The sequence below is a fragment of the Pan troglodytes genome, chromosome 12 (genome assembly GCF_028858775.2).
Source record: "Pan troglodytes isolate AG18354 chromosome 12, NHGRI_mPanTro3-v2.0_pri, whole genome shotgun sequence".
Lineage (NCBI taxonomy): Eukaryota > Metazoa > Chordata > Mammalia > Primates > Hominidae > Pan > Pan troglodytes.
In genome coordinates this window covers 79487279-79509788 of record NC_072410.2, presented here as the reverse complement: position 1 = coordinate 79509788, position 22510 = coordinate 79487279, and the positions used below count along the sequence as shown (strand labels likewise).

At 51.6% G+C, this 22510-nt stretch overlaps 3 protein-coding genes and 2 long non-coding RNA genes across 14 annotated transcripts in view; 2 read left to right on the top strand and 3 right to left on the bottom strand.

Annotated features, from left to right (window-relative positions):
• LOC134807923 (uncharacterized) overlaps positions 1-3960 on the bottom strand; it is a 37486-nt gene extending 33526 nt beyond the window's left edge. Inside the window, exon 1 of the long non-coding RNA XR_010149558.1 lies at positions 3860-3960. This is a non-coding gene — a long non-coding RNA (uncharacterized LOC134807923). The remainder of the gene's footprint in view (positions 1-3859) is intronic.
• LOC134807924 (uncharacterized) lies at positions 1794-6105 on the top strand. Its single transcript, XR_010149559.1, has 2 exons — positions 1794-2047; positions 2792-6105. It is a non-coding gene; the product is annotated as an uncharacterized LOC134807924 (long non-coding RNA).
• Positions 4392-8375, bottom strand: ZFP36L2 (ZFP36 ring finger protein like 2). The gene is made up of 2 exons (XM_515435.8): positions 8241-8375; positions 4392-7727 (listed from the first exon to the last, which is right to left on the bottom strand). Exons 1-2 carry the CDS (start codon positions 8289-8291, stop codon positions 6303-6305), a joined length of 1476 nt encoding a protein of 491 aa, XP_515435.2. The 5' UTR covers positions 8292-8375; the 3' UTR covers positions 4392-6302.
• Positions 8290-15450, top strand: LOC104004959 (collagen alpha-1(I) chain-like). Of its 4 annotated transcripts, none has more exons than XM_063789922.1 (3): positions 8290-13260; positions 14727-14893; positions 15171-15450. In XM_063789922.1, the coding sequence occupies exon 1, from the start codon at positions 8290-8292 to the stop codon at positions 9268-9270; it is 981 nt and encodes a 326-aa protein (XP_063645992.1). In that variant the 3' UTR covers positions 9271-13260; positions 14727-14893; positions 15171-15450. The 4 variants fall into 4 exon arrangements, with proteins under 4 accessions (XP_063645992.1, XP_063645995.1, XP_063645994.1 ...); XM_063789925.1 differs by lacking the exons at positions 14727-14893; positions 15171-15450 and having other exon boundaries at positions 8290-8910; positions 11516-11588; positions 12007-12098; XM_063789924.1 differs by lacking the exons at positions 14727-14893; positions 15171-15450 and having other exon boundaries at positions 8290-8910; positions 11516-11592; positions 12007-12098.
• Positions 12840-22510, bottom strand: part of THADA (THADA armadillo repeat containing) — a 362434-nt gene continuing 352763 nt past the window's right edge. For all 7 annotated transcript variants that reach the window (XM_001141804.8, XM_024354330.3, XM_024354328.3 and 4 more), the window contains 2 exons: positions 14705-14874; positions 12840-13332 (listed from right to left, as the gene is read on the bottom strand). In XM_001141804.8, coding sequence (XP_001141804.3) covers positions 12937-13332; positions 14705-14874 — 566 coding nt within the window. In that variant the 3' untranslated portion in view covers positions 12840-12936. The remainder of the gene's footprint in view (positions 13333-14704; positions 14875-22510) is intronic.

Here is a 22510-nt window from a genome sequence, read left to right as displayed (position 1 = left end):
ACCCCGCAGCCCCTTCTCAAGTGGTGCAGGACTCAGAGACTGCCCGCCTGCAAGCAGTCACCACACCAGCAAGCAGTCACCACGGGAGCGGAGGTGGGATTTAGTAAGACAAGGCCCTGGGTCTGCATTTCAAAGGCCCGGGTTCCCTCTCCCCATAAAACCAACACTGAGCCCACTGGAGGGGACACAGGCGGCCCCACAGCCGCCTGGCCCCCTGCAGAGGGGTCACTGGGAATTCTGTGTTTCGTCAAATATTGCTGGGCCATGGAGTTTTATTTGAAAATAATTTTAATTAGCCGGAAACTAGGAGTTTAATAAATGGAAAACAGAGAACTTTCCAAGGCCACAGCTGGGAAACACTTGGTTTTTTAAAAATTCCGCCTGGCGTCCCAGACCAGCTAAGCACCCTGACACGAGGGCCGGAGGAATCCACAAGAAAAACAAAGCTTATTTTTAGAGAAATATTTTAAACTTGGTTTCAGCGAGCTCAGGAGTTTTCTTGTCTGTCTCGAGTCCTTAATATCTTTCCTTCTATTTCAGAGCTGCCTCTCGCCCCAGAGGGCACAAGAGCTGCTATCTGACAGGAGCTATTTCTGCCCAGATGAAAATAAAAGGGCCCCTCCCCCTTCCCCCAGAGTGAATTCTTTCTAAAAATGTCCCTGCAGACAGCCAGCGGCACCAAGGCCTGTCCTTGGCAGGTGTGCCCAGCAACAGAGGTGAGTCTGGGGTCCCTGCAAGGCAGGGGCCCATTGACCACCCTCCCACCCAGCCCTGCCCGGCCTGCTGCCCTGCAGGAAGCGGATGCCAGCCTGGCGGTCATTTCCGGGTTTTGAAAGCAGTTTTTAAACTTGAAAGAGCCATGCTAAAAAGGTCTGCTTTTCCTCAGTAGGTGTTGGTAACACCCACATACAGACACACCCACATGCACACCGCAGCAGACACATCCAGACCCAAATACACAGCAACACCTACAGCTGCTCACCCCCCACAGAGCCACACACCTACCCACACACAGCAGCAGCTACACACAGGCACACCCAAACCCACTCCCAAAGATCACACACACACACACACACACACACCCCAGACTCAGACATACCCCAAAGACCCACATACCTACCTACACAGCAACAGACATACCCAAACCCACACCAGCCCTCACACACATCCACACATACTTACACACAGACACACCCATGTATACCAACACACACACCCCTGCATACACACCAACCCCATCACAACAGACACACCCACACCCAGGCACACCCCAAAGATCCACATACCTACATAGCAACAGATACACCCAAACCCACACCAGCACTCACACACATCCACACATACTTACACACAGACACACTCACATCCAAACACAGCCATACCCACAGACCCTCCCCCGACATAGCCTCCACATGCAGAAGCACACAGATCCACACACCAGTACTCCCCTAGGGCGACATCACACATGCAGACCCCTGAACACCTGCAGACAGAGCAACACCACAAACCTCTGCACACCCACAGACAGAAAAGGACGCAGAAACACGTACTAATACACTTCCCATACAGGCGCACCCCTCAGACCTCCACACACGTGCACGGCATGCATGCGCGCGCGCGCGCGCACACACACACACACACACACACACACACTCTTTCAAGGTCTAGCAAAACCCATCAGGAGAGGTTGGGCCCTGGAGGTGCTGTGGCTTCCTGCTGCCCCGCTCCCTCCCGCCTCCTCCCTGCAGGGCTCGGCCTGGGGAGGCCTGTCCAGCTGCCAGGCCCCGCCCCGCCACAGCCCCCGCTGTCCTCCTCCCTGCCTCAGCCGTGCCAGCAGCAGCACAGAACTGGAATTGCCCTGGACGGGCACAGCTCTGCATATCCCCCAGGAGTGTGGACAAGAAAAAATAAACACAGTTAGAGTTCACGACAATGGGCCCCTGATGGAAGGTAAGCCCGGCTAGCCTCTAAGGGCTGTGCCGGCTCCCACGAACTTCCAAGGCCGAGGACGGTGCCGAGACCCAACTTCCGGTCTCAAGAAAACTTGGTGAGAGTCACATCCGCCCTCACTTGTCACCACAAACAAAACTGAAGGAGAGCGGGTGTTTGGGGACGGTTCCTTTCCGAGGTTCAATGCTCTCTAGCGGGCTTCCTCCCTGCACATGGCCACCCTGGGGTTTTTCTGAGCGCCCCCAGGCAGGTTTTAGCACCGAGCATTCTAGTGCCGGGCCAGGCTGGCGGCCAAGAGCTAGGCCTGCTTGTTTTTCCTGCGTCGGGCCCACCAGGCCTGGCTCTGTCATCCGGGGTCCTGAGCCACTGCAGGGCTCACAATTCTCCATCTATTCCCTGGGGCTGGTGCAGAGCTTTGGCCTTCTGAATAGTTTTTTTGTGTGTGCTTTTTTTTTTCTTTTACACACCCAGCAGTAGATTCAGACAGCATGAGGGGTGGAAAATGTGTACATGCACACATCCTTTCTCTGAAATAAGTTAGAAGGTGGCACACACTAATTGGGCTGCTTAAAAAATACCTTAGTCTTCAGACATCCAGTGGAAACGCCACGATGAAGACATTCTAAACACCATCACATTCTGGGATCATTTTCACAACTGACTACGGAGGAATTTTCTCCTGTAGTTTCTAAGTGCAACTCAGTCTTAGAGTCAACAGTCTGGGATGGGAATTTTGGTTTGTCATTACTTGCAATCTTTACTTCTATTTCCTTAATTTACAAGAAAACTTTTCTAAGGGTGATCAAGCAACGGTAGAGGTTTTTTTGCTGTTAATTTCCAGGCGCTGCAGGAAGACAATGACAGTACCCTCCACTGATCTGCGGCAAGAGGAAATTTCTGAATGATCCCCCCGTAGCTTTCCACGCTCCACTGGGTCTGCGATACAAAACTTCAGATCCTAACAGTTGGGCTTTTCAAACAAACCAGTTTTTAAAAATGAATGTGGCTTACCCCAACATTCCAGCTGATCAAAAGTACTTGTTTAGAAAAATAAGTTTAGGAATGAAGTGGAAACAAGGCCTTTGAAATGCAGCTTAACCTAAATAGCACCACATTTTAGACTTTTCCTCCCCACTGCACATTCTTTATGGTGTAGGGGCCAGGGAGCCTACAGTCTTCACCCCTCCTGAGCCCTCCTTGGCCTCGGGCTTCCCCTCCCCTGCTGCTGAGGCCTTCAGTCAGGGGCTGGCATCTGGGAGAACCTTGAAACTGTTTCCCATCCCCTTTGGCAGCACGCAACAAGCACCAAAACGCTCCAGTTAACACCAGTGCAATCATCGTTAACGTGAAACAGCTGCCCGAGGCCTGGCGTATCCACCAGACCGCCCCCTCCCCTCCATGCTCAGCTGTGAGTCACCAGAGACCCTGGCTAAGGCAGGGCCCGGGAGGGAGCGGGGATGCGAGGATTGTTGATGGAGCCCAGCTGTTGTATATGAGAAAGCAAACTATTGCTGAATCTCTTACCTACCTTGGAAAAAGTGTCTGAACTGTGTGCATGGGGGACGGCGGTGGAGGAGAAGAAACATGAATTGATTTATGAACCCGATTTAAGTTCCTAAAGTGATTGTTTTAAAGTTAGAAACAGCCAGAGTCACTATAGTTTTTGTTCAACTGTTTGCGAAATCAGCAGGCAAATCAATGTCTTTTTTTCCTTCCTTTTTCTAGAGATCTGGGTTGAATTTGCTTTCTGGTCACTTACAGTCCTCTAAAGCACAGACAAGAAATCTTTTTTGCATAAATAACTTGTATGTGTTCATTCCCAGAGGAAGTTGTTCGCATAAGCAAACATCACCCAGATATAAGTTTAACCTCTTTAATCTTCCCCTCCACCCTGTCCACAAGGACATACCAGGCTTTCCAAAATCCAGGCAAAACTCCAGTTCTCCGACCCAGAAAAAGCCTGGCCTCACTCTCCACCTCCAGCTCAGCACTCAGGCCTGGCAGGCCACCGGCTGCAGAAAGATCCTCCTCCCCTTCCCCACCCAAGCAGTTCTGTTTCCCAGCAAAAAATCGGACCCTCAGCTGCTACCGCAGCCACATGATCCACTCAGTGACTCACAGGCAGGCCACACCCCTTCAGGCCTCCCGGCCAGGCTCTGCTCCCAGCCAGCTAACTCTGGGATGCATCTTATTACCAAAGGGAACAGCTAGCTAACTAATGCCCTTGACAGTCCAAATAATTACTTTCTTTCAGTTAGAAGAACTTGCTTATAAAATATATACGGGCTGAGAGGACGCAGGCTCTTCTGAACTCTGGCTCTGCCAGCTCTCCAAGTCCTCCCCCACCATGCCAAGACCTGGGGAATGGCAAACATGGTTAGCTGGGAAGCTAGAAAGCTAAGACATTCCTGTTTAAAAAGAAAGCTCTTACATGTTAATAATACCTTTTTTTCCCAAAAATTTTATTGGGGGAAAACTACAAAACATTTACAGTACAATGTTTACAGTCACAATTTGTAGTGAGCTGATTCCCCAAAATATATTACAACTCAAGTTGACTTATCTTGTTACATTCAAAAACCTACTTCTGTCCAAAGTAGTCCAGAGAGTACATATAGTGCTCCAACTGTACCTACGTACAAACTAAAGCTACCGCTCATTCATCTGCTGTCCAGGAAAGCTTAGGAGACATTCCTGCCTTTCTACATGGAAAAAAAAAATAGTACAAGTTTTGGAATTTTCTGTAATTAAACAAGGCATATTCATGTACTACATATTTCAGCACTAAGGCGGTTGCTTCACTTTATATCTATATAAAAAAAGTGGTAAAAATCTTTTCCTTTTGTGCAGTTGAACCCATCCTACATTCAGATTCTCTCAAGCACTAATAAAATACTTATTTGGTTGAGGAAGATTTAAGGCAAGTTCGGGCCCTTCCAAAGGCACTGTGAGACTCCCCCCTACTCCCCGTTATTGCTACATGTCTTTATACTCGAGTATGTCACAGTAGAACTGGTGGAATAAGCAAACACTTTTTTGCTAGTTTATAAAGTTGGAATTAGAAAAGCATGCCACATTTCAGCCTGATTGCAAAGTATGTGGTCATTTTTTTCTTTGAAGTTGGATGGGCTACAACCTTTATACATTCTAAGAAAACTCATAGGATGTTCCTCAAACTACTTCCACAGCATCAAGATCGATTTCTGTCAAGAAATCATGCAATCTTTCAAAATTTACGTAAACAAGGAAAGAAATTAATGAAATAAATATTACATACAATCTCTTAAATTAAGAATTTTGTACTCATTTACAATAAAATAACCAAGTGAAGTTACAAAAGGCATATATTACTGTGAAAAGAACATACACTCCACATTTTGCCGATTAATAATGGCAATCATAATTTAACATAATAAAAGAATATATATCTATTGCTTTTCATCATACTTGATAAATACAGTATGAACAAAATTTTCATTGTATACTTTTCACAAGATAATAAATAAGTTAAATAGTTTTCATATTGAGTTGTGGTGCAGTGGTGCGAATCAACTCAAAACAGCTAAAAATTCAGCAGTTATTCTCCAACAATTACAAAGTAAGCTCTGCGCAAGGCTTCCAGAGGGAGCAGACAAAATGGTTCTAAACTAAACATCCACTAAGTGGTGGCAATGAAACCAGTAACCAGTATGGACCTTTGGAATCCAAGGGTTTTTTCACCCCCAGACATATATAATTCTATTAAAAAACAAAAAACACCTATGGGCTGAGGGCTAACTATCAAGGCATATTCTTGGCAGAATATTGGATTTTAAAAAGCTTATAGGTTTAGCAAGGTGGCGGCTGGCTGGTTTGTTTACACCGGTCTGAGACACAATTAGGAACTTCTTCCAAGAGAAGGGTTCCCACATCTGGACTTAACTAATGCTGTTCAAGTGAAGAGATGGAATGGTGGTTGGTAGCTGCTGGTGCTGGGTTGATTTTTCCTGAAGTCCCAAACTCATCGGAGTCCTAAAAAAGTTTAAGTGTTTTTTTTTTTTGTTCTATTCGTATCACAACTGCCCTGTTGTGAATATTTTGTTCAACAGAAAAAGTTCCTCGACCTTCTTGCTCAAAAAGAATGAAACTTCGTAAATAAAAATAAAAAAAAGACAAGAGGAAACCGAAAACGGAGGGGTGGGGGCCCCTCCCGGCACAGAGTTCGAGTCCAAGTGCTCGGTCGGGCTTGCAGTCTGCCTAGGGCCCATGTCACCCCCCCAACTCCCGTGCCCCCAGCAAGGGCGAGATGGCGAGGGGTGTCCTCCAACATCTCTGAACCGCCTTCCCTTCCTCCTCACTGGCGCCCTCTTGCCTCAGTCGTCGGAGATGGAGAGGCGGCTGAAGATTGGCAGGCGGCGGCCAGGGTCGAGGCTGGGAGACTCAGAGCCGCTGAGGCTGCCGGAGCTCAGGGAGCCGCTTAGGTAGCTGTCGCGGTCCGACAGCGAGTCCGGGGGGCTGGGGGGCGCGTCGAACACGGGCGAGTCGGACAGGCGGCGCGGCAGCTGGAAGCTGAAGGGCGGCGAGGGAGGTGCGGCGGCCCCGGCGGGGAGGGTCGCGCTGGGCGGCGCCGGGGGCTGCGCGGGGGGCGCCAGGCCCTGCTGCTGCTGACTGCGGTAGTAGGCGGCGGCGGCCACGGCGGCAAAGTTGTGGGTCTGGATGGCGAGCGGCGTGATGAGGCTGCTGAGCTCCGGGCCGAAGGCGAAGGCGTTGTTGGCGCACGAGGCCGACGAGCAGGCCGCGCACGGGGCCCCCGGCGCCAGCAGGTCCTCGGCGCCCCCGGTGCCGTACAGCAGAGCGGCCGCAGCCGCGGCCGCCGCGGAGGCGCAGCATGTCGGGGCGCCCGAGGGCGTGGAGGCCGCGGAGGCCGAGGAACAGGAGGAAGCGGAGGAGGAGCAGGACGAGGCCGAAGAGCAGGAGGGCGGCGGCGGCGTGCGCGACGTGGGGCTGTCGAGCAGCAGCGGCGACTCGAGGCCGCCCGGGGGCTGATGGTGGCCCGACGGGAAGCCGGAGAAGCTGAGGCTGTGGTGCAGCTTGGGCCGCGGCTCCCGCGGGAAGCCCAGGTGCAACGCATCGCGCGTGCCAAAGGCACGCAGGTCCCCGGAGGCGCCCCCCGACGGCGCGGGCCGCCGCTCGTCCGCGTTGTGGATGAAGTGGCAGCGCGGCCCGTAAGGGCAGAAGCCGATGGTGTGAAAGGTGCGGCACAGCTCGGTCTTGTACTTCGGATGGCGAGTCAGGCTGCGCAGCTCGTGGAAGCCATGCGCGAACTGGCACTTTTCGCCGTACTTGCACGTGCCGCTCTCCTCGAAGGGCCGGCACAGCTCGGTCTTGTAGCGCGTGGAGTTGATCTGGGAGCCGCCGCCCCCCTTCTGCTGCTGCTGCAGGTGCAGGAGGTGCTGGCTGCGATCGCCGTTCTCGCTAAACGAGCGGTCCCGGAATTTGTTCTCCTTGTTGAGCAGGGCTGTGCCGCCGCCCCCCGACGGCTCCTTAAGGGTGCCGTAGGAGGTCGGGCCGCCGGCCGCCGCGCTGCCGCAGCTGCTGCCGTTAGCGGCGCCCGGGAACTTGGGCGAGCAGCTGCCGGGGCTGGGCGCGGGGTGGGCGAGTGCATGCAGGTTGCTGGCCGAGTGCCGTCGGAGGAAGCCCGGCGCGAAGCCCGAGCTGGGGGCGGCGGCCACAGGCGTCCCCACAGCCTTCTTGTCCAGCATGTTGTTCAGGTTGAGGTTGGCCAGGGATTTCTCCGTCTGCCAAAGGGAGGGGAGCGGGGAAGGGATGAAAAACTGAAGGGGAAGACAGACTCGGGGCGAGCCGCAGAGGAACTCCCAGCCTGATTCTTTTCCTTTTTTTTCCCCCACTCTTGGCGGATCCCGACTCGGCCTCCACCCTCCACTTATACACGCGCAAAACCAGCAAGATCTTGCTGGACGGAGCGGGAGAGATGAGGACGCCCACCGTGGGCCGCGCTGGGTTTCGACACGTGATCCTCCGCCCCGGCTGCCGAGGTGGGCGGCGCGAAGCCTGTCCGGGAAGCCCCGGGCAGCGTGGCCGCGGTCGGCAGTGGAGAAACTCAACCGCGACACCGGCGCCTTCCTTGCCGCCCTCCCCGCCTCCAGGACGCTCGGACACTCTTTTGCAAACCCCGGGACTTTCCCGACCTGAAAGGCAGGGCGGGAGGGGCGTCCCCCAGAACCTGGGGACAGAGGCAAAGTCCAAGAACTAGAACGGCTGCTGCCGGCCGGGCCCGCTCCCTGGCCTACCTTGCACAAGAAGTCGACATCGTAGAAGGCGGACAGAAGTGTGGTCGACATGTTTCTGGATCCCGCAGTGGCCGGAGCGGCAGGCCGGGAGGTCGGGAGAAGCCCTTGGGGCGGCGTGGCCGGGCTTGAGCCACGACGAATAACGGGCGAGGGGCGGGGAGGGGCCGAAAGTTTGCCGGGGGGCGAGAGGAGAGGGCGAGTGCAGCGGCGCGGGCCGGCGGGAGGGTCCGGCGGAGTGCGGCAGGGGGGAAAGAGAGAAGCGAGGAGCGCTCCTCCGCGCCCCGGGGTGCCCGGCCCGCCCCCCCCCCCGGAGCCGACGGCAGCTCGCGGACTGCTGGAACTCGGCGGCCTGCGAGCGCGCGCCCTATATAGAGCCCGGGAGCGCGGCTGCGGCGGGGCGGGCGCGCCGGGGGAGGGGACAGAACTCGGCCCCCGCCGGGGTCTCCAGGCAACGCCGCCCGCCCGCTCGCGGACGTCAGGCGCCTTCCCGGCCTCCCATTGGCCGCCGCCAATTTTTTTCCTCCCGGGGAGGGGGCTGGAGGCCTCCGGGCGGGGCCGGCGGCCCGGGCGGCCGGTGTGGCGTGTAGCTCTCGGCCCCAGTGGATGCCGCCGGGTGGCGGCGGGAAGGCACGGCTCTTCTCCTCCGGGGCTGCGCGGTCGGAGAGCCCCGGTACGTTTAGCGTGGCCGGGATTCTGCAGCCCTGGACGTGTCTTTCCCTGCCCTGTTCTCCGAGGCGGACCTGTGGAGCTTTTAGCTCCCACCTTCGGTTTTGTACTGGGCGCGGGAATTGCAAAATGCCAGAATATCGCAACCATCCCCGCGGCCCGGCGGGTTTGCAAAGGGTGCCCCGGCCAGGAGGCGGGGGCTCGGGGCCTGCGTCCAGTCGGTGGCGGCTCCAGCCCGACTGCACGTGGAGTCGCGGTGGGGGTGGGGGTGGCCACGCGGGCGGCCGCCGCGGCAGTCTTGCCGGTGGAGCCCGGGCTCGTTTCTCCGCCCCCTCCCCGCCCAGGCTCAGTAAACAGGGCTTGAGCGCCGGGGCCTGCCGGGCAGGGCTGAGTGTCTGAGGACAAGGCGCTGGCTTTGCTAATCACATCACAAGACCTTGAGCCAGGGCCAAAGGCGCGGAGTGGCGCGGGACGTCCCGGGCGGGGGAGCTGACTCTGAGGAGAGGAGGAAAGGCCGGGAGAGCCGTGCGGGCTTGAAGGCGACTTAGCGCCACCTTTCCGTCTGCTGGTCGGCCCGGCCTTCCCCAGCCCTCTGGGGCTGGGGGTGCAGCGGCCTGCCGAGGCTCCCCGCCCGGTACAGCCTGGGCCTGTTGCGTCCTCCCAGCCTCTTCCCTCCCCGGCAGTGGGGGCGCCGCGCCCAGCCTTTGCTCGATGAGGGCTGCAGGATCCGGCTGAGACCAACCCGCGGCGCAGGTGGGGCTGCACAGACGCTGATGGTGGGCGCGCCACCCTCTGTTTTCCCTCACTCGCCAGCCCCACACCCCAACAGCTTGCGCTGGAAAATGCGCTTTGCCAGCGGGCGCCCCGCCTTCGTCCGGGTACGGAGGGGACACTCCCATCTAGCGCCCAGTGAGGCTAAAGCCGCTGACAGCCCCACTAGGAACGATCTGGAGTCTGGTCTAGGGCACTTCTCGCTCCGCGTTCATACAGGTTGCCAAAAAGCTTGGGCCTGAAGCTCGAAGGCCCCGGACCCGCTGGGGAAAGAACTAGGCCTGCCACTCAGGGATTCGAGTCCCTGGAGTGTGTCCTGCATTTCCCACTACTGTACTCCCCTCATGGCCCAGGGAGCCAGAGTCCAGGGTAAGGATCAGGAATGCTGGGCTGGAGTTCAGGCCCTGCCCCAGAGAAATCATGTGGTCTTAGGCAAATCACATCATCTCTTTGGTACTTGGGTTTCCTTGTTAAACGAAGATAATATTCCTGCTTTATTCATCTCTCACCTTTGGCAAGGTGCAAATGATATCTGTGAAGGTGTTTAAAAGACAAGCAAGAACTAAACCATCTTTATGTATTAAACCAAATTGACAAAAGCTTAAGGGTGGAGAAAGCCAGGCTTCTGAACTGTGGCCAGATGGACAGAGAGCCACAGAATCATGAGTGCAGAGCTGTGGGGGCACCCAAGTCCTGGACCCTAGGACTCACAGCCAAGAGCAGGTGACCTCAGAGGGATGAGTTTCACTTTTAGCACCTACCCTACACTGACCCCTTGACATACCTGGGCAACTGTGGTCTGGTTTGTTCTTTGGTGAGATGACCCCAAACATCTCACCAAACTGAAACAGCCACTTCCCTAGGCACTCCTATTAGGTTAGTAACAAGATTTCAGATACAGAACCAATGGAAACATCTGTTTGAAACAACGTCCAAATCTGGGGTGAGTCCCAGTCAACAGCTGTGAGAACACCCACTTTGCAGATTAGGATTCTGGAGATAACATGTGGACATGTTACGGGACATGCTTGTGTACAGAGTACCTGCTAGTATAAAATGTATAATGTAGCTGCTTTTATTTCATTTTAAATGGAGAAAAAAAGAAGTGCTGGCCATTTCCAATGAGCTGGGCTTTGTTGGGCCAGTTTCATTATTATTTTTCTGTGGTTATCACCACATTTATTTTACCAAGTCCCTCACTTCTCACCAGCTAGGTCTTAGAACAAAAAGTGTTAGGTTGGCAGCTTTCCATCAGGTGTGGGCTACACAGTTTCCTAACTAGGTAATTAATTCAGGATCACAAAAACCACATTTGGGGCCGAGTGGTTGCAAAACCACCCGGGGAATTTCCTGTTCTCTTTAGGACAAAACTTTGGACACTGAGTTAACTTCTTTCCTGCCTCTTCCTACAAAGCCCCTTTCCTATACTTCCAGTATGGCTGCTTTTTTGTTCTTAAATTCCTTTCTTTTAGTGATGGGGTCTTGCTGTGTTACTCAGGCTGGAATGCAGTGGCCTTTCACAGGCATGAACTCCTGGGCGATCCTCCCACCTCAGCCTCCTGAGTAGCTGGGATTACAAGTGTGCACCATCATGCCTGGCTTACAGCTGCATTTTTAGTGTTAGATGGTTTTCTCTTGAAGAGCGATGAATTACATTTGAAATATGAGCTTTTCTGCAGTAGGAAATGATTGTAAACTCACTCTCCTCTAACCCGCCCCTTCAGACTCTGTGAAACATCAATGAAATTACTCTAAGTGATCATTTACCTGAGTACTTTTTTTTTTTACAGACCCTAAAATCTGGAGCAAATTTACATACTATGAAATGTTTTTTTCAGATCAGTAGGATGAAAAATGAATGCGGATGAAGCTACTACCCTTCCAAAGCTATGATTCTCAAGATAACTGTTAGTGGGTAACACTTATTCTGAAATTATAAATGAAAAATGGTGAGCCAGTGAAAAACTGGACCAGCAGCAAAACGTATGCAAGAGCGCCACCTGCTGGATGTGTGAGGAAGAGGGCTGGGCTGGGCTTGAAAAGGCAGAAAATCATTAAGGTTTCTAGATTAAAATCACTGCAAAGGATGAGAGAGAGAGAGAGAAAGAGAGAGAGAGAGAGTGAGTGTGTGTGTGTGTGTGTGTGTGTGTGTGTGTGTTTGAGACGAGTCTCACTCTGTCGCCCAGGCTGGAGTGCAGTGGTGCGATCTCAGCTCACTGCAACCTCCGCTTCCCGGGTTCAAGCAATTCTCTGCCTCAGCCTCCCGAGTGGCTGGGATTACAGGCGCCCACCACCACGCCCAGCTAATTTTTTTTTGCATTTTTTGTAGAGACGTGGGTTTCACCATCTTGACCAGGCTGGTCTTGAACTCCTGACCTTGTGATCCACCCGCCTCAGCCTCCCAACATGCTGGGATTACAGGTGTGAACCACCGCGCCCAGCTGATAAATGTGTTTAATGGCATTTTAAGTGAGACACTTGTTACTGCCACCAAGCGATAGGTAAACAATGCAGGCATAGAATAAGTCATTTTCTCTGACTCTCCTTTCCCCAGGTTCCTCCTCACAGCTAAGAGCACGGATATACTTTCACTGGGTGGCAAAATCAGGTTTCCTAGCATTAGCATACTTTTTGGGGGGTAGGGGAAATGCTCAATGGCTCTTTGAATAATTAGGATGGAATGTGTAGGTCACTGCAGGACTTAACACATGCAGACAATAAAAATAAAGTATTTGTGCAAAGTTGATCCTGAATTCTCCCAGGATCCAACATTTGGAACATATTTCTGCTTTGCTAAAATGGAACAAAATTTATAAATCTGACCAAATGGGCTGTTTGCCAACTAATCCAGCCCCTACATAAAGCCAGAAAAGGGGAGAGGGGAGGGATCATGTGTATGTGCTAAAATCCAACTCTGTGTAGTCATTTCACAGAGAATGCAGGGCGGCTATGGCAGGACATTAGAGGCCCTGGGGGATGAAAAAGGCTCATTCAGGCCTGCAGGTGGCCTGCACCTGGGGAAAGAGTAAATCTGCAACGGAGTCGCCTCACTTCCTACAGTAGCAGCAATAAAATAGGCTGCCCTGAATGAGTGAACTGAAGAAAAGTTTCTCTGTAAGGAGTGACAGACGACTGGACTCACAGAAGTAGGGGAGGCATGAATGGGATAAAATTTTTGAATTTATGTTCAACATGTTTCCTGCAGATTTAGTGGAGGAAAAATCCACACATACCCCCATCCCAATCCCCCAAATTTTCTTCAACATGCCGCTTCTGTTCTTGGAAGAGTTAACTGCCTCGCTTCTGCATAAGAGTCCCAAACACTGAGAACTAGGGTGTCTTCCCCTTCCTTTCCTTCCAAAAAGGCCAGCAGCCTCAAGCAAGCCAAAGTCCTTTCCTCTTGAATGCGTAGTCTTGTGAACTCCACTGTCTTCACAAACTCAGCAGCTGGTGGAAGCTCTCTGAAGAACTGAGACAGGAGGTGGCACTGCTCTGACACCATCCTTTGAAGGTGACAGAGCATCTCAGGGCTTGGGGGACGCCAGCCGGACTTCGAGAGGAGACAGAAGAGGTGCTTGCAGAGGTATTTCACAAAGATCAGGGTCTCGGCCCAAAAGTTGACTTCTGCTTTTTCAAACAGGTAGTCTTCTTCCACCTAAATCAGATGAAAAAGCCGAAAGTCAGTCTTACAGGGAATGGTGACAAGCCCCAGTCCAGACCAAGCAGTACCCTGCCAGATGCAAGAGGGGTTTCCCTTCCCCCACCTGACACAGGGTGCACTCTCGCCTGTCAACATCCATGTACACACACCACTTGCAGCCTTGAAGGTCACCTTCTATTTTCACTCACTGTATTTCTCCACCAGAGAGGAATTTTTTCCCCAGACTTAACATGACCTTGGATAAAGATGTGTTTGTGGTTCAAAGTCAAGATACTTTGGGGGATGGATGCTGAAAAGGGGACTTCAACAAGGGAGTGGGCTCTAGAGTTTAAGGTGCAGCTGGAAATTGGAGAGGAGGGAGGAAAGGTCATCTCTGCAGCAGGCCAGAGAGGAAGGAATCTCCAAACACAGGACACTAGGCTGTGTCCTGTTTCTATAACACTGTGATTCTCAAGGTCCTTTTGTCAGACACTTATCATGTCTCCAAATTTCTCATAAAGAGGGACAATGCGTTTTGAACCCTTGGCCTGCTGGGGATGCCAAGAAGGCCAGCTGAGTCAGATGCTGGTGGCGATCAATTTCAGTTCTCAGGATGCTTTTGCTGCTTGTCTTTGTCCTCAGTTTCCCTATCTGTGACTGCACCCACCCTGGAGGGGGCTAATAGTAGTTTTCTTCAAGCAGGAAGTTCCCAGCAAAGATCCTAATTCTCTGAAAATGCTTCACCCTCAGACCTAACTTTGGGAAGCCCCAGGCTAACTCCAATACTGACTAACAAGCAGTCTCCATAATAAAACTCTCCGCATCCAGGGGCTTCTTTTTTTCTTTTCTTTTCTTTTCTTTTTTTTTTTTTGAGATGGAGTCTTGCTCTGTTGCCCAGGCTGGAGTGCAGTGGTGCAATCTCGGCTCACTGCAACCTCCGCCTCCCGGGTTCACACCATTCTCCTGCCTCAGCCTCCTGAGTAGCTGGGACTACAGGCACCCACCACCACGCCCGGCTAATTTTTTGTATTTTTAGTAGAGACGGGGTTTCACCGTGTTAGCCAGGATGGTCTCGATCTCCTGACCTCATGATCCGCCTGCCTTGGCCTCCCAAAGTGCTGGGATTACAAGCATGAGCCACTGTGCCCGGCCAGGGGCTTCTTTCCGAGTTCTCTCCCCTGGCTAATCTGGAGGCTGACCATCAGCACCCCAGAAGTCAGCCTGAGAGTGTCCCCGTGTCCTCGGCAGCACCCAGTGGGTGACTTTCCTAGTGGTTCCTGCTCTGTGTCTAAGCATGCACAAGCCCAGCTGAGGCCGTAGGTGCTGCATCTAGCGGGTTTAGGACACTCCAACCCTGCCTCCTACTCCCCTGACACCCCGGGATCACCTGATGCATGCTCTCCACACAGGCCACGAGGTCATCACTCTCTCCCAACAGCCATCCCAGCAGGATGGGCAGTCCAGGGGCCAACTGGTCCCACTGCTGGAGCAGATCACACAGGACGGCCAGGGCCAGGGCCAGAGCGATGGAGGCATCCACCTGGCAGAAGGCAAACTCTGCAAAGACAGGAGAAAGGTGAGCAATGAATATACTGCTCAGGGCCGACCCCAGGGCAGCCTGCAGGACCCTGGGAACAATAAAGGCCTCAGGTAAAATCGCTGCCACCAGCCTGGCAGGGAAGCTGGTAGGGTGGGCTCACTGGAGACGATTAATCACCTTCTGAATCCTGCTATTTATACTGTTAGAATGAGTCATAGGCCTGAACCCACTGTTTCCATGCCCCCTAACTCAGTGTGGACAGAAGCAGTCCCATCTGCAGGATTAGAGAGTTATCTCCCCTCTGCTCCTCCAGTGTCACCAGAAGGATCAGGAAGGCTTCCCTGTCCAGTGTCTCCTCTGCACATCTGCCTGGATTTGACTGGTTTGTCCTTTCCTTGGAAAGCAGATCTCTTGGGCACAAGACACATCCTAGAGCAGGGCATCGGCAAGCTTTTCCTTAAAGGGCCAGAGAGTCAATATTTTAGGCTTTGCAAGTCTATACCTCCTCAACTCGGCTGAAAGCAGCCATGGACAATCTGTAAACAAATGGTTGTGGCTGTGTTCCAATAAAACTTTATTTATGGACACTGAAATTTGAATTTAATGTGTCACAAAATATTATTTTTTTCCAACCAATTAAAAATATAAAAACCATTGATAGCTCATGGGCTGTAAAAAGCAGGTGGTAGGCTGCATTTGGCTCCTATTTTGCTGCCCTCTGTCTTGGAGTTTTTTGTTTTTGGACCCTTGTTTTCCTGGGTGCTTGGAGGAAGGGCACTGAAAGAATAGAAGGGTGCAGAAAGAGGAAGCAGGGGGCCTTGGGGAAACCATTGCTTATTTCAACATTTGGCCTTAGACAATCCTAAATATGGGTTTGGAGGGAGGCTCAGGGGTGTTGTCACTTCCCCTAACAACTCTGCCCCTCCCATCCCAAACCTGGAGGGTGTCTGAAACACGGGACTGTAAGCCCACTGCACAATGGACCTCTGTAGGCCCATCTTGCACCAACTGACATTGAAAGGCCTGTCTTTCAATGATGCATTTCTGTTGAGCCCTGATCACTCCCAAATCCACATCTCTAACTTGAGCACACAGACTTACCCTGACCATCTGGCCCCTGAAAAGACTTACTCGGCACATAGGCAGACGACCGAGAATCTGCAACAGCAGGCTTAGTTCCCGTGGGTGTTGAACCAGGCTTACTGGGATGGCCCCACCGAGGGCCTAGTGAGTGCCAGGCCCTGATCAAATGCTGTCTCCCCAGTCCTTCTAGCATCCTATGGGTTGGGTATTATGTAACCCACTTGCACACATCAAGAAATTACAGTTGGCAACAAGTTTCATGGTGCATGCAAAGCGCAGATTTGGAGACCCAGCATCAACATTCCAGAGGTTTTGATGGTGGGGTCAGCAGGGGTAGTGACCCTGCAGTAGGGCCAGGACTATTCAGAGGTCACACAGCAGCACCTAGTTGCATGTAAGCAGGTGAAAGGACTAATCTCACCATCTTGAGAGCTCCAGATAAGTCCCCCAGGACACTTGCCCTTTAGTGTCCCCGTTCCCCATGCTGCTTGCTCTGCAGCCTAGAACCCAGATTTAAACCAGGAAACAGAAAAGGGGAGGGGGTGAAGGTGCATTTTGGCTGTGGGTCTGAGCCATGTGTTGACTGGGCCTCTACCTACAATACAATCTCCATTTTTACCTCTACCTAACTCCTTTCTGCAGTTCTCAATTGGCTGAGAATCTGTATAGAGAAGGGATAATTAAGTGGCCTTTTTCTTTCTTTTTTCCCTTCAACTTTTATTGATTGATTGAGACAGAGTCTGTTGCCCAGGCTGGAGTACAGTGGCGTGATCTTGGCTCACTGCAACCTCCGCCTCCTGGGTTCAAGCAATTCTCCTGCCTTAGCCCCCAAGTAGCTGGGACTACAGGCATGTGCCACCACACCCAGATAATTTTGGTTTTGCCCAGGTAATTTTTGTATTTTTTGTAGAGACCGGGTTTCACCATGTTGGCCTGGCTAGTCTCAAACTCCTGACCTCAAGTGATTTACCCACCTTAGCCTTCCAAAGTGCTGGGATTACAGGTATGAGCCGCTGCACCCAGTGGGTTTATCACTCTTTTTTTTTTTTTTCAGACTGAGTCTTGTTGTATTGCCCAGGCTTGAGTGCAGTGGCGTGATCTCAGCTCACTGCAACCTCCACCTCCCGGGTTCAAGCGATTCTCCTGCCTCGGCCTCCTGAGTAACTGGGATTACAGGCTCCTGACACCATGGCCGGCTAATTTTTGTATTTTTAGTAGAGATGGGGTTTCACCATGTTGGCCAGGCTAGTCTTGAACTCCTGACCTCAAGTGATTCACCCGCCTCAGCCTTCCAATGCGCTGGGATTACAGGCATGAACCACTGTGCCCAGCCTATCACTTTTTTGTTGTTGTTGTTTTGTTTTGACACAGAGTTTCGCTCTTGTTGCCCAGGCTGGAGTGCAGTGGCACGATCTCGGCTCACCGCGACCTCCGCTTCCCAGGTTTAAGAGATTCTCCTGCCTCAGCCTCCCAAGTAGCTGGGATTACAGGCATGCACCGCCACACCCGGCTAATTTTGTATTTTTAGTAGAGACGGGGTTTCTCCATGTTGGTCAGGCTGATCTCGAACTCCTGACCTCAAGTGATCTGCCCCCTCAGCCTCCCAAAGTGCTGGGATTACACGCATGAGCCACTGCACCTGGCCTCCCACCACTTTTTTTATGGTCTCCTTAAGGCAAGGACTGAAAGCCCAACAGGGAAGAAAAAAATTTCATCATCCATCAGCAAAATCAGTACCTGCAGCTCAAGTGACATTCCTGTTGAGTCCATAAAGAACCTATGGGGGTGACCAGAGATGCCACCAAGGAAGGCTAGGCTGCTGCACTAGCCCCACCTGACAGGACAGGTAGCCTCTATCCTGCACCATTTTTTTTTTGAGACAGAGTCTCGCTCTGTCGCCCAGGCTGGAGTGCAGTGGCGGGATCTCGGCTCACTGCAAGCTCCGCCTCCCAGGTTCATGCCATTCTCCTGCCTCAGCCTCCCGAGTAGCTGGGACTACAGGCACCCGCCACCACGCTCGGCTAAATTTTTTTTGAATTTTTAATAGAGACGGGGTTTCACCGTGTTAGCCATGATGGTCTCGATCTCCTGACCTTGTGATCCACCTGCCTCGGCCTCCCAAAGTGCTGGGATTACAGGCGTGAGCCACCACGCCTGGCCCATCTTGCACCATTTTGCCATGAATCATGGTTAGGAAGGGGCAGGAGAGTGGCGGGATGACAGGCAAAAGGGAAGAGCTGGTGTGATGTGGCCAAAAGTGGGTCTAGATAGAACTCTTAACTACCCAGACTCCAAGCCTGCAAGGCAAGGACAGAAGAGGAAGGAATGCTGAGATGTTTTGGGGATGGGGGGAGAAGGATGAGTTGGATTTAGATCTCCTGCTTGAGGGACCAGCTGCAACCTGCCAAATTCGGTCTCTTACTACCTTGCCCTGGACTAAGACAGCTCAGCCAGAACTGCCTAGATCTCTACTGGCCAAATGCCTTATGAAGGGAGGCTGGAGTAGGAAGAGGAATTTGTCACTTAAGCATGCAGGCCAGCTAGGCTCTCACAGGCTGGCCAGTCCATCAAGGAAACAAGAAAGCAAGCAGCCAAGCAACAAGTGTGTTTTAAGAATCTGCTGAGAGGCTGGGCTCAGTGGCTCACACCTGTAATCCCGTAATTTTGGGAGGCTAAGGTGGAAGGATCACTTGAGACAAGACCCTGTTGCTACAAAAAATAAAGAATCTGCTGTGTATCCAAAACAATCTTGAAAAAGAAAACAAAATTGGAGGACTCACACTTCCTGATTTCAAAACTTACTACAAAGCTATAGGAATAAAGACAGCGTGGGCCAGGCACGGTGGCTCACGCCTGTAATCCCAGCACTTTGGAAGGCCAAGGCGGGTGGATCATGGGGTCAGGAGATCGAGACCATCCTGGCTAACATAGTGAAACCCCGTCTCTACTAAAAATACAACAACAACAAAAAAATTAGCCAGGCATGGTGGTGGGCGCCTGTAGTCCCAGCTACTCGGGAGGCTGAGGCAGGAGAATGGCGTGAACCCGGGAGGCGGAGCTTGCAGTGAGCCGAGATCGCGCCACTGCACACCAGCCTGGGTGATGGAGCAAGACTCTGTCTCAAAAAAAAAAAAAAAAAAAAAAAAAAGGGAATAAAGACAGCGTGGTACTGGCATAAGGATAGACATATAGATCAACAGAACAGCAAGGGCAGATTACACAAATCAACAGACTGAGAGTCCAGAAACACACCCTCACATTTATGGTCAAATGATTTTTGACAAGGGTACCAAAATAATGGGGAAAAAACAGTCTTTTCAACCAGTAATCCTGGGACAACTGGATACACACCTGCGAAAGAATGACGTTGGACCCCTACCTCACACAATATACAAAAATTAAAATGTATTGAACACCTAAATGTAAGAGCAAAAACTAGAAAACTCATTTGATTTTTTTTTTTTTTTTTCTGAGATGGAGTCTGTCTGTTGCCCAGGCTGGAGTGCAGTGGAGCAATCTCAGCTCACTGCAACCTCTGCTGCCCAGGTTCAAGCAATTCTCCTGCCTCAGCCTCCCCGAGTAGCTGGGATTACAGGTGCCTGCCGCTGTGCCTGGCTAAACTTTTTATATTTTTAGTAGAGACGGGGTTTCACCATCTTGGCCAGGCTGGTCTTGAACTCCTGACCTCGTGATCCACCCGCCTCGGCCTCCCAAAGTGCTGGGATTACAGGCGTGAGCCACCACGCCCGGCCTTGAGCCACCACGCTTGGCCTTAGAAAACTCACAGAAGAAAACATAGAAGTAAATCTGTATGACCTTGAATTAGGCAACTACTTCTTAGATATGACATCAAAAACACAAGCAACACTAGAGAAACTGGGCTTTGTCAGGCTGGGTGCTGTGGCTCATGCCTGTAATCCCAGCACTTTGGGAGGCTGAGGTGGGTGGATCACCTGAGGTCAGGAGTTCGAGACCAGCCTGACCCAATAGGGTGAAACCCTGTCTCTACTAAAAATACAAAAATTAGCCAGGCGTGGTGGTGGACACCTGTAGTCCCAGCTACTTGGGAGGCTGAGGCAGGAGAGTTGCTTGAACCCAGGAGGTGGAGGTTGCAGTGAGCCAAGATCGTGCCACTGCACTCCAGCCTGGATGACAGAGCAAGATTCCATCTCAAAAAAAAAAAAAAAAAAAAAAGGAAGGAAAGAAGGAAGGGAGGGAGGAAGGAAAGAAGGGAGAGAAGGAAGACTGGGCTTTGTCAAAATGGAAAACTTTTGTGCTTCAAAGTAACATCAAAAAGAAAGTGAAAGGATAATTCACAGAAAGGGAGAAAATATGAACAAATCCTGTCTCTGACAAGGGACTGTATCTAAACTACATAAAGAACTCTTAATACTCTTAGTAATAAACACATGAAATGATGCTTAGCATCATTAATCATCAGGAAAGTGCAAATCAAAACCCCAGTCACATTCCACTTCACACCCACTGGGATGACTACAATAAAAAAAAGTTAAGTTTTGGCAAAGATGTGGAGAAATTGGAACCCTCATACATTTTTAGTGGGAGTGTAAAATGGTGTAGCCACTTTGGAAAACAGTCTTGCAGTTCTCCTCAAAAGATTAAACCTATGACCCAAAAACTGCACTCCTAGGAGTGTATCTAAGAGAGAGAAAAAAGACACATCCACACAAAAACTTCTACATAAATGTTCATAGCAGCCTTGTTCATAAGAGCCAAGATGTGGAAATAACCCAAATGTCCATCAGCTAATAAATGGATAAATAAAATGCGGTTATAAATTCATACAATGGAATAGTAAACAGCCACAAAAGGGAACGAAGAAGCAGGAGGTCTAGGTGGGAAGGTAAGACAAACACCCAGGCAACAGCAGGGACATCAGGTGCTCAGTGGAGTGGTTCACATGCCAAGAGCTGTGGGAGCTGGGGGTTGGTGGGAGGAATACGTCAATGTGGGGAATAAATGATCTCCGAGGCTCTTCCTCCCACCGGCTACACTGCTCGGGCAAGAAGAAACATGCCCTAGAATCTTCCTGGAGTGCTCCAAATGGGTGGGGTTAGCTGGTACACATTCATGTCTGTGGTAGGCCTACACAAGTGGGATTAACATGTGGTCATTTGGAATCATGTTGGAAATGTGATGGATCAGCATTTAGAACTGGTTAATCTGGTGCCTTCCATCCTTGTGAAGGGATAACTCACTGGGACTGCAGAGGAGGGAAGCAAACCAGAGCCTTCAGGGCTGCTGCAGTATAGCCTTCATCTTGCTACTGCCCCAGCCACATCAGGGCTCCCCATCCAAGGCAGATGCCTAGCTATCAGAAACCCTGTTATGTGCTGATACTCCCTGGTGCTGCTTCTCTGCCTCCACGATGAGCGCCTCCACCCCCATCCCCCACCCCCCAACAGGGCTGGAGGTGAAGACCCAGGCCTCACACAGTGTGTTGCCTCCACTACAAATCTCAGCCTCTGATTCCCCCACTAGGGGAAGTGATTATTAATTTCTAAGCAGGTAGACAGGTAAGTCACAGACTTTGAGGTTGCTTTCAACGACTGAATGAAAGAAAGATGTCAAAGTGGATGTCTTCCAGGTGCCAACCTTGAAAACTATTTCAGACCACGGATTAAAAAGCCCATGGTCTGATTTTAAAGTATCATGGGGGAGATGACTTCTAGACTAAGGCCATTGGTCAAGTCTGCCTTCTAGTCCTTCTCAAGAGAGGGCAATCAGCATAGTAAATGCTGTGCAAATGGCAATGGGTTGAATTCTCCCTGCCCCTAGCTCTGGAGAATCCTCCTTCAGGCATTTGAAAAATCCCTCAGCTTTAGGGGACTGGCCAAGGTGTTGGGTGGCCCTGCCATCCAACCAACCCACCACCCATCCACCCACTCACCCATTCACCCATCAATCTGATATTTTATCTACCCACAAGTATTTATTGATCACCTATGTGTGGAGGACGCTGTGTGAAACATGAGGAAAACCACCCAGAAAACCACTCTAAGAGAGAGAAGAGTTGCCAGAGGCAAGCTGACCCACACGAAGTGTGAGGAAACAGTCGAAGACGGTGTGTGACACAGACAAATTATATCATGAGTAGGGGTAATCAAAAGACAGAAAGGAAAAACAAATGTGGAAGGAGGAGGAGGCTTCACAGACAGGCTAAGCAGGGTGGGTGAGAGGACACACACAACCGGGAGGCAGTGAGGAGCCCAAGCTTGGGCCGCAGGGAGACAAGCTGCCCACTGAAGGGAGGACTGGAGGTGAGGCCAGGCAGGCTGGGGTGGCCTGGGCAGCAAAGGCAGCGTCTGACGGAGTGAGTGTTACTGCACTTTCTTTTTTTCTGAGCAAAAATACATTCAGGTTTCATGAGGCCGTTTCCAGACAACCTCATTATTTCTAGTCTTCTCCATGGTCGTCTTCACTTCCCCTTAGCAGGGGAAGAGCCTGAACTTTAAATTAGTCATGAAAAACAAGCTCGGTTCAGCTGACTCTGCCAGTCAACATTTCCTGGGGCTGCCAGAAGCCTCTCTGTCCCCTCCCTCCCCTTAC

Coding starts and splice junctions, on each gene's coding strand:
- LOC104004959 (XM_063789922.1), top strand. CDS start 8,290: ATGTTTCTGGATCCCGCAGTGGCCGGAGCGGCAGGCCGGGAGGTCGGG.
- ZFP36L2 (XM_515435.8), bottom strand. CDS start 8,291: ATGTCGACCACACTTCTGTCCGCCTTCTACGATGTCGACTTCTTGTGC. Junction 7,728..8,240: donor ATGTCGACTTCTTGTGCAAG/GTAGGCCAGGGA, acceptor TCCCTTTGGCAG/ACGGAGAAATCCCTGGCCAA.